Source organism: Gobio gobio (genome assembly GCF_949357685.1).
Source record: "Gobio gobio genome assembly, chromosome: 18".
Classification (NCBI taxonomy): Eukaryota; Metazoa; Chordata; class Actinopteri; order Cypriniformes; family Gobionidae; genus Gobio; species Gobio gobio.
This window is the reverse complement of record NC_137111.1, coordinates 319,538-332,500: the sequence shown is the minus strand read 5'-3', so window position 1 is coordinate 332,500 and position 12,963 is coordinate 319,538. Positions and strand designations below refer to the sequence as shown.

Below are 12,963 nucleotides of genomic sequence, written 5' to 3'. Positions count from 1 at the left end.
TACTCACTGCACATGCGTCTCTCTACTGTACTCACTGCACATGCGTCTCTACTGCACATGCGTCTCTACTGTACTCACTGCACATGCGTCTCTACTGTACTCACTGCACATGTGTCTCTACTGTACTCACTGCACATGTGTCTCTACTGTACTCACTGCACATGTGTCTCTACTGTACTCACTGCACATGCGTCTCTACTGTACTCACTGCACATGCGTCTCTACTGTACTCACTGCACATGCGTCTCTACTGTACTCACTGCACATGCGTCTCTCTACTGTACTCACTGCACATGCGTCTCTCTACTGTACTCACTGCACATGCTCCTCTACTGTACTCACTGTACATGCGTCTCTCTACTGTACTCACTGCACATGCGTCTCTCTATTGTACTCACTGCACATGCGTCTCTCTATTGTACTCACTGCACATGCGTCTCTACTGTACTCACTGCACATGCGTCTCTACTGTACTCACTGCACATGTGTCTATTGTACTCACTGTACATGCGTCTCTCTACTGTACTCACTGCACATGCGTCTCTCTATTGTACTCACTGCACATGCGTCTCTACTGTACTCACTGCACATGTGTCTATTGTACTCACTGTACATGCGTCTCTCTACTGTACTCACTGCACATGCGTCTCTCTATTGTACTCACTGCACATGCGTCTCTACTGTACTCACTGGACATGCTCCTCTACTGTACTCACTGTACATGCGTCTCTCTACTGTACTCACTGCACATGCGTCTCTCTATTGTACTCACTGCACATGCGTCTCTACTGTACTCACTGCACATGCGTCTCTACTGTACTCACTGCACATGTGTCTCTACTGTACTCACTGTACATGCGTCTCTACTGTACTCACTGCACATGCGTCTCTACTGTACTCACTGCACATGCGTCTCTACTGTACTCACTGCACATGCGTCTCTACTGTACTCACTCTACATGCGTCTCTACTGTACTCACTGTACATGCATCTCTACTGTACTCACTGCACATGCTTCTCTACTGTACTCACTGTACATGTGTCTCTACTGTACTCACTGCACATGCGTCTCTACTGTACTCACTGCACATGCGTCTCTACTGTACTCACTGCACATGCGTCTCTACTGTACTCGCTGCACATGCGTCTCTACTGTACTCACTGCACATGCGTCTCTACTGTACTCACTGCACATGCGTCTCTACTGTACTCGCTGCACATGCGTCTCTACTGTACTCACTGCACATGCGTCTCTACTGCATATGCGTCTCTCTACTGTACTCACTGCACATGCTCCTCTACTGTACTCACTGCACATGCTCCTCTACTGTACTCACTGCGCATGCGTCTCTACTGTACTCACTGCACATGCTCCTCTACTGTACTCACTGCACATGCGTATCTACTGTACTCACTGCACATGCTTCTCTACTGTACTCACTGCACATGCGTCTCTACTGTACTCACTGCACATGTTCTTCTACTGTACTCTCTGCGCATGCGTCTCTACTGTACTCACTGCACATGCTCCTCTACTGTACTCACTGCGCATGCGACTCTACTGTACTCACTGCACATGCGACTCTACTGTACTCACTGCACATGCGTCTCTACTGTACTCACTGCACATGCGTCTCTACTGTACTCACCGTACATGCGTCTCTGCTGTACTCACTGTACATGTGTCTCTACTGTACTCACTGCACATGTGTCTCTACTGTACTCACTGCACACGCGTCTCTACTGTACTCACTGCACATGCGTCTCTACTGTACTCACTGCACATGCGTCTCTACTGTACTCACTGCACATGCGTCTCTACTGTACTCACTGCACATGCGTCTCTACTGTACTCACTGCACATGCGTCTCTACTGTACTCACTGCACATGCGTCTCTACTGTACTCGCTGCACATGCGTCTCTACTGTACTCACTGCACATGCGTCTCTACTGCATATGCGTCTCTCTACTGTACTCACTGCACATGCTCCTCTACTGTACTCACTGCACATGCTCCTCTACTGTACTCACTGCGCATGCGTCTCTACTGTACTCACTGCACATGCTCCTCTACTGTACTCACTGCGCATGCGTCTCTACTGTACTCACTGCACATGCGTCTCTACTGTACTCACTGCACATGCTTCTCTACTGTACTCACTGCACATGTTCTTCTACTGTACTCACTGTACATGCATCTCTACTGTACTCACTGCACATGTTCCTCTACTGTACTCACTGCACATGCGTCTCTACTGTACTCACTGCACATGCTCCTCTACTGTACTCACTGCACATGCGACTCTACTGTACTCACTGCACATGCGTCTCTACTGTACTCACTGCACATGCAACTCTACTGTACTCACTGCACATGCGTCTCTACTGTACTCACTGCGCATGCGACTCTACTGTACTCACTGCACATATGTCTCTACTGTACTCACTGCACCTGCTCCTCTACTGTACTCACTGTACATGTGTCTCTACTGTACTCACTGCACATGTTCTTCTACTGTACTCACTGCACATGCGTCTCTACTGTACTCACTGCACATGCGTCTCTACTGTACTCACTGTACATGCGTCTCTACTGTACTCACTGTACATGCGTCTCTACTGTACTCACTGTACATGCGTCTCTACTGTACTCACTGCGCATGTGTCTCTACTGTACTCACTGCACTTGCGTCTCTACTGTACTCACTGTACATGCGTCTCTACTGTACTCACTGCACATGCGTCTCTACTGTACTCTCTGCACATGTGTGTCTCTAGGACACGCTGCTGCTGCTGCTGAAGAGTCTTCCCATGGGATGCTACTTCAACATCTATGGATTCGGCTCTCACTTTGAGTCCTTCTTCCCGTCAGTACCCAGTTCACGAGTTCACACTTACGTACAGTTAGAGGGAATAAAGTTGAATGTGTATTTGGCGCCCTGTCCGGGGGGAGGGCTCTGAGCTCGGTTAGGACTAGGAGTGTGGAGAAGGGGTGGTGGGTGGTGGAGGGATGGTCAACGAGTTGAGGTGAGACTGCTGAACAGATACACACCTCTTAGTGTTGAATGCTCAGTGCTCTCCACTCGTGTTAATTATCTGAACGTGCTCCTCCCGAACTTTGCTAATAAAACATCAGATGTTAGTTGTTCTTCAGGAATTATCTCATGTGGTTTAGTGGTGGTTTTATGTGTGTGTGTGTGTGTGTGTTGTTGCAGTCAGAGTGTTGTGTACAGCGAGGACACGATGGAAGAGGCTCTAAAGAGAGTAAAGAACATGAAGGCGGACATGGGCGGCACTGAGATCCTTCAGCCTCTGAAACACATCTACAGTCAGCCCTGTTTCCCGGATCACCCCCGACAGGTACAGCCAAACTTCTCCACACTCCTTCTGCTCATCGTGAAGTGTTTTCCTCAGCCTGACACTGATTCTCTCTCAGCTGTTCATCTTCACGGATGGAGAGGTGTGGCACACTAAAGAGCTGCTGGACCTGGTGAAAAGTCACGCTTACTCTCACAGGTGAGCGCACACTTCTCACTCCTCCTCCTTCACTGACATCACTGTGGGTCAGGTTTAGTTCATGTCGGACGGTCATGTGTTCCAGGTGTTTCTCCTTCGGGATTGGTGAGGGTGCGAGTACGGCTCTCATCACAGGAATGGCCAGAGAAGGTTCTGGTCACGCTCAGTTCATCACAGGCGCTGACCGCATGCAGCCCAAAGTAAGATCCGCTGTGGACAGAATCAGCACAAGATCAGTTCAGGGCTTGTATTCAACGCCCTCTCTTGTCCTTCTCTGTCAGGTGATGCAGTCGCTCCGGTTTGCTCTCCAGCCGGCCGTGGATAATATCTCTGTGGACTGGACCGTTCCCGAGGGCGTTACGGTGGACATGCTGTCCCCACCCATCAGTGCACTGTTCCAGGGTCAGAGGGCGCTCATCTACGCTCAGCTGAAAGGACAGGTCAAAGCTTTTTAATGGTCTAATTTAAAGGGCATTTGGAGACCAAAAACGACATTTCAATCATTTGTGTTGTTCTGTGAAAGACAGCCTGTCGTAACCCAGATGTGACGCGACTCTGGCCCTTGTAAGGAAAGGGGAAAGGGATTAAGGAAAGGAAAGGGGTTGAAGAGTGTAAAATCCTCAAAGGCTCACATTACTCTCTGTTCCTCTCTCATCATAGAGTTCAGGAAAGACAGAAGGAGCAGTAACTGTGAAATACAGGCTGAAAGATCAACCAGTGACCAACCAGCTCCAGTTTACACTGAAACCAACGGAAGACACAGGGTAACACACACACACACACACACACACACACACACACACACACACACACACACACACACAAAACTTCAGGCATTTTACAATTTAAAAAAATAAATTCTGTATTATTTATAAGTTTCCACTCATTCACTGCTATAGGAGAAGACACACACACACACACACACACACACACACACTCATTCACTGCTATAGGAGAAGACGCACACACACACACACACTCATTCACTGCTATAGGAGAAGACACACACACACACACACACACACACACTCATTCACTGCTATAGGAGAAGAAGAATTGGTCAAACAACACGTATGCTCGACCCTATACCGACTTAAAAGAGATGCTACCAGAGGTCATAGATCCTCTTCTTAATATCATTAATTCATCTTTGTCATTAGGATATGTACCAAAAACTTTATATTGGCTATTATTAAACCACTTATTAAAAAAACGCAACTTGATCCTACAGAATTAGTCAATTACAGGCCAATCTCAAATCTACCCTTTCTGTCAGAAACACTAGAAAAGGCAGTGTCTTCACAATTATGTTCCTTTTTAGAAAGAAATGGCATCTGTGAGGATTTCCAGTCAGGATTTAGACCGTATCATAGCACTGAGACTGCTCTCATCAGAGTACTAATGATTTACTCTTATCATCCGATCGTGGCTGTATCTCTCTATTAGTGTTACTCGATCTTAGCGCTGCATTTGATACTATCGACCACAACATTCTTTTGAATAGACTCGAAAATTATGTAGGTATTAGTGGAATTGCATTGGCATGGTTTAAATCACACCCAGAGCTATAGAGAGAGAGAGTTGCGACAACTCCATAGACTCCAATGGAACGTTTTTTTTTACAGCAATGGTGGCTCGTGGAGACTCAATAGTTCCCGGAAGTAGCAGCCGCGCCATAGAGTTACAGTAGAACAGACCGTTTGTGATGCACTTTTAAAAGGGAAGACGTTTAATCAGTAAGATTTTAAATTATCAGCACATCTTAATCAAAATAACTTGTACATTAAAGCCTGCTTTTGTAGATTATTCATCATTAAATTTTTTTATATTTTAAAAACAACATCGCTGTAACTACATACTCATGCTACATACACATGTCGATGTGTAATAAAATTATTGAAAATCAATGCATTTATTGACTATTAATTACCAAAAATCGCAGTTCTGTCACTGTGACTATCAATTTGAATTGCCCGCCAAAGCACTTCCTGGAACTATTCGAGGTCTACATGAATCACGTGACTATCAAGCGTTTTGAACTTCCGTTGTCGCTACTCTCTCTCTCTATGGCTCTGATCACACCTATGTGACCGTTATCAGTTTGTAGCAGTAAATTAAGAGATGTCCCAGCGAGCACAAGTTCAGTATGGAATACCACAAGGCTCAGTGCTAGGACCGCTACTCTTCACCCTGTACATGCTACCACTGGGAGATATCATTAGGAAGCATGGCGTTAGTTTTCATTGTTATGCTGACGATACTCAGCTCTATATTTCTTCACGCCCTGAAGAAACTTACCAATTCACAAGATTAACGGAATGCAGAGCTGATATAAAACATTGGATGACCAGTAATTTCCTGAAACTCAATTCAGAAAAAAAATGATTTTTTAATTATTGGACAAAAAAGCTCCACAAGTAGTGACCTAGAATACTGTCTAACACTTGATGCTGTTCTGTCACGTCCTCGTCGTCAGTGAGGAACCTGGGTGTGCTCTTTGATACCAATCTCTCTCTCTCTCTCACACACACACACACACACACACACACACACACACACACACACACACACACACACACACACACACACACACACAGACACACACACTCGTCGTCAGTGAGGAACCTGGGTGTGCTCTTTGATACCAATCTTTCATTTGAAAGCCACGTTTCTAGCATCTGTAAAACTGCTTTCTACCATCTTAAAAATATATCTAAATTATGGCTCATGCTCTCAATGCCAAATGCTGAACAGTGAGTTAATGCGCTCATGAGCTGTAGATTATTGTAATGCTCATGAGCTGTAGATTATTGTAATGCTCTACTGGGTGGTTGCCCTGCTCGCCTAATAAACAAACTCCAGTGGGTCCAAAACGCAGCAGCTCCAGTTCTTACTAGAACCAGGAAGTGTGACCATATTAGCCCGTAGCCCATAAATCTTGCGACGGTGGCAAGGAACCCAAACTCCATCAGGAGACATAATGGAGAAAATCCCTCGGGAGAAACCAGGCTCAGTCGCTCAGTTCTCCTCTGGCCAACGAACAGACATTATTATAATCCAGGCCACATTACAGGTCAGAGGTCAGATACAATACAAAGAAGAGTGGGATCAGACGACCTGTGCTCACATTAGTGCCACCATATCGGATCACGTCTTCACAGGTGTGTGTTTGTTGCAGAAGGACGATCCACCAGCTGGCGGCCCGGTCTGTGATCCGCTCTCTGGAGCTGGAGGAGCGGGCCGGAGGAGCAGATGCGGAGGCCGTCCGGAGCCGGATCGTGGAGCTCAGCGTTCAGGCCGGAGTGAGCAGCGCTCACACTGCCTTCATCGGCGTCAATAAAGACAGCACACAGACTGTCAAAGGGCCGCTGCTGCAGAGGAGAGTGCCCGTCCCGCGTAAGTTCACTGATGTGTGTGTGTGTGTGTGTGTGTGTGTGTGTGTGTGTGTGTGTGTGTGTGTGTGTGTGTGTGTGTGTGTGTGTGTGTGTTTAGAGCAGGGCGGTCCAGTCCAGATCCCGGAGAAACACTGTCCTCCAGTCAAACACACCTGGACCAGATCAACTCTGCAGGACACTGGCTCTCCGGGATCTGGACTGTTCATAGGATTTCAGTTTCCTGTCACATAATAGTGTAATATTGTACTCACATCATCAACATGTGACATTAACTTCTTTATTAGATATGCTTGGAATGTCTGGCTGTTTCCCTAAGATGATGATGTGCGGTAAGAAATAAAACACTGTTCTTTCCTTTAGCCTCTTATGTGTGTCAGTCCATCTCAAGTGCTCCAGTGGATTCTTCATTTTCTTCTTTTTCTGAGTGATGACCTCTGTGTATTGGTAATGCAAAACCACAGTGTTGTATTTGACCTGGTTTAGCCACAGTTGAATGTCTCTGGTGAAGGACCAGGACACTGATGTAAGTTCTGTAGTACATCATATTACATCTGTCCATTTCTCCAAGCAGGTGAATAGAGCTTTCCCCCAGATTTCTACCAGCTCTATCTCTGTGAGCAGCAGAATCTCAGTATATCTGTGAAGGGTTCAGCTTCCTGTCTGGTCCAGAGATAATCAAACCCCAAAGTGAGGCGTATTGAAAAGAAATGGCACACTCACACTTTCACAGTCACATAAAAATATTAACAGACACCCTAAAAATCAGGGCTGAGACTGAAAACCTGAACAATCATTACATTTGACCTTCAGTTATAAGAACAAGAATGATTATATATGTTCATGAACCGTGTGAAGATCATTTTACATCTTAAAGAGCAACGACCGTCCTGATCTCAAATATTGAGTTTTCTGTAAATGTTCATATAATGAAGATGCGTTTTTGTGCTGTGACACAAGGTCAAATAAAAATACAAAACTGATGTTTTTAATACCAGCACACAGAGGTAATCACTAAAGAAACAGGAAAATTAACAATGGTCATGCAACCAACTTTACAGTTTCTGGAGCTCTTGAGACTGATTTGAGCCGTGTGTGTGTGTGTGTGTGTGTGTGTGTGTGTGTGTGTGTGTCAGTAGCTGGCTTGGTGCGAGTGGGTTTTGATTTTGTTTTCATGTGTTTTTAAAGTGTCTGTAATTCTGCTTTTTTCTGTTTTTAGCGGCTCCCATGATGGCTAATTGTGGTAGGTGTCAGTGATGCGCGGGTCAATGTATAAACGACCCGCACCCGACCAACGTCTTCAACTAACCCGCCCGCAACTCGGACCGCAAAAAAAAAAGAAGAAAATATTGTACCCGACCCGCTTCCTGACCCGCATTTTTTAAAAGTAGTAAATGCTCATCGTAGCTCATTGGGCCATTGAGAAAATGTTTCAGGCCCTGACGTGGTGCTCAGAGGTGCAGCAGCGAGAGCAGGAAGTTCTTGAGGCGGCCCATCATTTTCCATTTCAGCTCCAGATGCATATTATTGATGAACGCGATGTTTATGTTTCGACCCGGCTTGAAGAATTCATCAGCCCACATTTGGAAAACATTTGGAAAAGTGTGAAAGCCCTTAGGAGCGCAAACTGTTATTTTTCTGAATGCTGTATGATATAGCCTAGTGTTATGTAATACAGGCTTGATTTATTCATTTATTTCGTTTAATTTTCTTAACAATTAAGATGCTGCATGTGTTTATCCAGTCTAATCGAAGTGTGCGTCTCTCCCCCGACTTTCCCAACAAAAATCCCGCCCCCTCTCAGAAAATACATAAAACTGACTTTAAATGCGTTTAAAAGTAGCCTATTAAAATGGTACAATGGCATTGCTCAGTTCAACGTTTTGGGAAATCGGGCATTTTGTCCCGCGTCAGCATTTATTCAAAAGTTAATAACGCTCAACATTCAAAAGGTAAATAAGGATTTATTGACGATCCGACCGACCGTGACCCGAATATCATTAAAAATATTTTAGGATGACTCGTAACCGCGGGTAACCGCGGGTGGCCGCGGGCACCCGCTCATTTTGGATCAACCCGCGCATCACTGGTAGGTGTAAGAGAAACACACGGCCAACACACACTTCACTCAAATGTGTATTTTTTTACTGTATTTTTGTCCATATCGTTTGAATGATTGTTTTAGCATAGGCTCTTATCAGTTTCTCTCTGTTTTCTTAGCAATGGGGGTGCCTCAAGTGACGTTTCATTCAAGGCGTAAGACAAGATATCCTTCCTGAGCTTTTCTGTTTTTATATGAATCTAATTGTCTTTTTCTGAATGTCACATCTCTTTGATTGATTTTAGCATGTGCTGGTGTCAGGATGGGGGATTCTTCTGATGTCATGATGGATGATTCTTCTGATGCAGAGTCGGATGAGTCCGACGCTGCGTCAGATCCGGGTAAACCAACACATCCGGCTCAGATTCAGAAAACTCTAATCAGTCAGGATTGGTTATCATGTAACACTTATAGAGCTGCTTCTGCATTTTAATCTCATCTGAATATATCAGTCAGTCATTCTTCCCATTCCCTGCCTGATGAAGATTTCTTCTATTAATTGCCCTTAACAGTCGCTAGAGTTAAAGGGTTAGTTCACCCAAAAATGAAAACGCGGCTTTGAGGGTTAATAAAGGCCTTCTGAAGCGAATTGACGCATTTGTGACGCATAAAGTTTCGGCCAATCGCCTTCCATATTCAATTTATGGAAAAAGTGTTGAAAGGTCCTCTGCTGATCGAAAGACAAACGCGACCAGTTACGCTCGTCATGACGTCACGAACGCATCTTGAACTGCGCGAGGCACTTTCAACACTTTTCCACGGAAGGCGATCGGCCAGAACTTTACTTTATAAAGTTTTAAATATGGATATTTTTCTAACACAAACGCATCGTTTCGCTTCAGAAGGCCTTTATTAACACCCCAGAGCCGCTGGAGCAGTTATATGATGGACAGATGCACTTTTTATGGACTTCAAAAACAGAAAAACAGTCACTGCCTTTATAAAGCTTGGATTGGCCTGGACTTTTGTAATATAACTCCGATTTTATTCGTCTGAAAGAAGAATGTCACACACACCTCGGATGACTTGAGGGAGAGTAAATCATGGGCTCATTTTCATCCTTGTCTAGCGATCCCAATGCTCCAAAAAGCAATTAAACATCTAAAAGTATCTTTATTTGTACATTTTCTGAGAGGTGTACCTTTCTAAAGCGCAGTATTCCAGCTTTGTGAATATTCACTTTGAATTCTCGCTGACATGAGTCTAAACCAATGAAATGTGATTTTCAAGCTCATGCTGATGCTAAACAAAACGATCTCAGTCGCGCTTGATGAGGATTCACGCCATCATTACCTGTGTCTTCAGTAACTGTTGAGGAAAAACATCTGGGCAATATTGCAGAAACGTTCTGTCTTAGGTCTTAACTTAAGATATGATAAGTTAATTTAGGGTTTCGTATTACAGAAGCAAATCTTGACTTGATTTAGGATTCTTATCTTATCTCACAAAATCTCATCTCATCTGTAGTTGGGAAATCTTAAACTGCTCCATCAGTTCGGTAATCAGCTGTCAGGTCTGTTGCCAACCAACAACTTCTGAGGTAAACCTAAAATCAAAATGCAGAAACAGCCGCATGCTTTTGATTTCATTGCGGCAGAGATTGAAATTTTGATAAGCTCTGTTGAAAAGTTAAAGCTTGTTTTATAAATCACCTTTTGCAAAAAAAACCCTGTAAGGCGTTAGTCACTGAAGAATGAGCAGTAGTTCTCTGTGACGGCTCGCTGGCCTCAGTTCCTCTACTAACTGCACAATCATGTGTCGTGGGAGTCTGCAATTACTTACCAGTATTTTATCATCAAAGCGCAGCACATCCTCTTTTGTCCTAAATGAGGAACAGATAAGATAGGATTCTAAAGTTACGATGTTTCTGTAATACGCCTTATGGTGTGTAACATTATATTAGATCCGTGCGGTACAGCAGGTCTTAAAGGGGCAGTTCACCCAAAATGATAATCCTGTCATTAATTCCTCGTCTGAAACCCGTCAGACCTTCGTTCATCTTCAGACACACATGAAGATATTTCTGATGACCCCAGAGCTCTCTGAACCAGACATAGGCGACGAGAATACTTTAGTGCGCAAACACACACACAAATAACCACTTTATTCAACAATCTCCTCTCCACAACGCATGCATGTGATCATGTGATCGTGCTCGGCCAATAGTGAGCCGAAGTGAGCATAACAGAGTCAGGGAAGAGAAGAAACTTGTTGAATAAAGTCATTATTTGTGTGTGTTTTGCGCACTAAAGTATTCTCATCTCTTCGTCACATTAAGGCTGAACCGCTGGAGTCACATGGGCTATTGTTACCATGTCTTTACTTGAGAGTGTTCATCACACTGCTGCATCACAGCTGGTCTTTCTGCTGCAGATGCGGATGTTAACCCTTCAGAAACGGTGAAACTCGCTCTGTGACGGTATTTCGGAGCGTTGAAATAGAGACATTACTGGCATCTGTCCTGAAACCGAACCTGTCTGAGTTGATCTCTTCTGATGATAATCATATCAGAAGTCACGCTGTGTGTGTGTTTGAGCAGAACCCGAGCCCCAGGCCGACCCTTTGCTCCAGCTGGTCTCTCTTCAGAAGGCCTCGGGATGCTGGGAACTGAACGCCGCGCTGGCTGCCGTGTTTGGGAAGACGGAGGACGAGGTGACCAATCACAGACCAGCACAGGTGGGGCATGTGATGTCATATCCTCAGGTACGCCATGATTGGTTCAGTGTGTGTGACGTGTGGTTGTGTGTTCCAGGCGGACGGGTCCGTGTGGGCCACCGTTCTGGCTCTGATCTGGTTACACACCTGTAGATCAGGTGACCAGGTGGAGTGGCAGTTTGTGGCCATGAAGGCGGCGTCATGGATCCGCTCTCAGAAACGTGAGACCACATTCATTCATTCCTTCAGTGTTCAGGGCTTGCTGCTCATGTTCTCGTACAGTGGTGATTGAGTCTGGAGGTGTGTGTGTTTCAGCGGACGGCCTGACTCCGTGTGTGTGTGATGGGAACGTCCTGTTGGGAGGTCATGTGACTCAAGAGGCACTGGGAATCTGAAGACTGAAGAATCTTGTGCTGTCAGAAAACAAATAACTCTCACTCTTTTTCACCAAAATCTGTGTGTGTTTATATGTAGATCAGAAATGTGTTATTTTAATATTATTTATATGCATAATTAAATCTATAATGTATTTGTGAAGTTAAGTGCATGAGAAAGTGCATGAGCTGAAGTTTGCTTGACATATTACTGTCATATGGCATGAGAAGGACGGAGATAATTTGGTCATACAAGAATGTGTGTACATGTTCTGTCATGGACTGTATGAATGACCTTACTGTATATGTAGCACCTGTTTCCGATGATGTAATAGTAGCTTATATTATCAACTGATGTAAGCATGAAGTATACATTCTATTTTAAACAGACCAACATGTTTCTTTACCTTGTAAGGAATTGCAAATCCTGTGGTCAGTGGTATATAATGCTCACTGTTAATGTACAACCTCAGAGAAACATACAGCTGGCACGATAACAACACGTTTCTCTCCTATGTCGAGACATATGACAATAAAGAGTTTTTTGACAAGGCAACTGGTATTCCGGTCCTGTGATTCAATCATAACGGGGACAAAAGCTGAATTTTCAGATCTACATTATATATATATATATATATATAATATAAATAAATAAAGAATGAAACTGACAGATTTGTTTCTTCTTGTATCAGTGGCAGAGGGACTTCTTTATTATATGTAAGCTTTAGGGCCTGTCCTAAACTCATGTTATTGCTCTAAATATGATTCTAAATATATAATCGTACAGTATTTTGTGTTCTGAACTCACTATATATAATGTTACATTTATATAGCGCTTTTCTAGGCATTCAAAACGCTTTACATAGAAGGGGGAATCTCCTCATCCACCACCAATGTGCAGCACCACCTGATGATGATGTGGCG

General features: G+C 44.3%; 1 protein-coding gene across 2 annotated transcripts in view; it reads left to right on the top strand.

The window, feature by feature from the left end:
• LOC307141907 (von Willebrand factor A domain-containing protein 5A-like) overlaps nucleotides 1-12,593 on the top strand; it is a 24,064-nt gene extending 11,471 nt beyond the window's left edge. The window contains exons 8-20 of one of the 2 annotated variants that reach the window (XM_079842381.1): nucleotides 2,780-2,868; nucleotides 3,217-3,361; nucleotides 3,438-3,517; nucleotides 3,603-3,717; nucleotides 3,799-3,957; nucleotides 4,178-4,281; nucleotides 6,696-6,913; nucleotides 7,197-7,241; nucleotides 9,130-9,165; nucleotides 9,256-9,351; nucleotides 11,550-11,686; nucleotides 11,763-11,886; nucleotides 11,981-12,593. In XM_079842381.1, the coding sequence (XP_079698507.1) occupies nucleotides 2,780-2,868; nucleotides 3,217-3,361; nucleotides 3,438-3,517; nucleotides 3,603-3,717; nucleotides 3,799-3,957; nucleotides 4,178-4,281; nucleotides 6,696-6,913; nucleotides 7,197-7,241; nucleotides 9,130-9,165; nucleotides 9,256-9,351; nucleotides 11,550-11,686; nucleotides 11,763-11,886; nucleotides 11,981-12,060 (1,428 nt within the window). In that variant the 3' untranslated portion in view covers nucleotides 12,061-12,593. The remainder of the gene's footprint in view (nucleotides 1-2,779; nucleotides 2,869-3,216; nucleotides 3,362-3,437; nucleotides 3,518-3,602; nucleotides 3,718-3,798; nucleotides 3,958-4,177; nucleotides 4,282-6,695; nucleotides 6,914-7,196; nucleotides 7,242-9,129; nucleotides 9,166-9,255; nucleotides 9,352-11,549; nucleotides 11,687-11,762; nucleotides 11,887-11,980) is intronic. The other variant, XM_079842382.1, reaches the window with a different exon arrangement.
• Nucleotides 12,594-12,963: the final 370 nt, after the last annotated feature.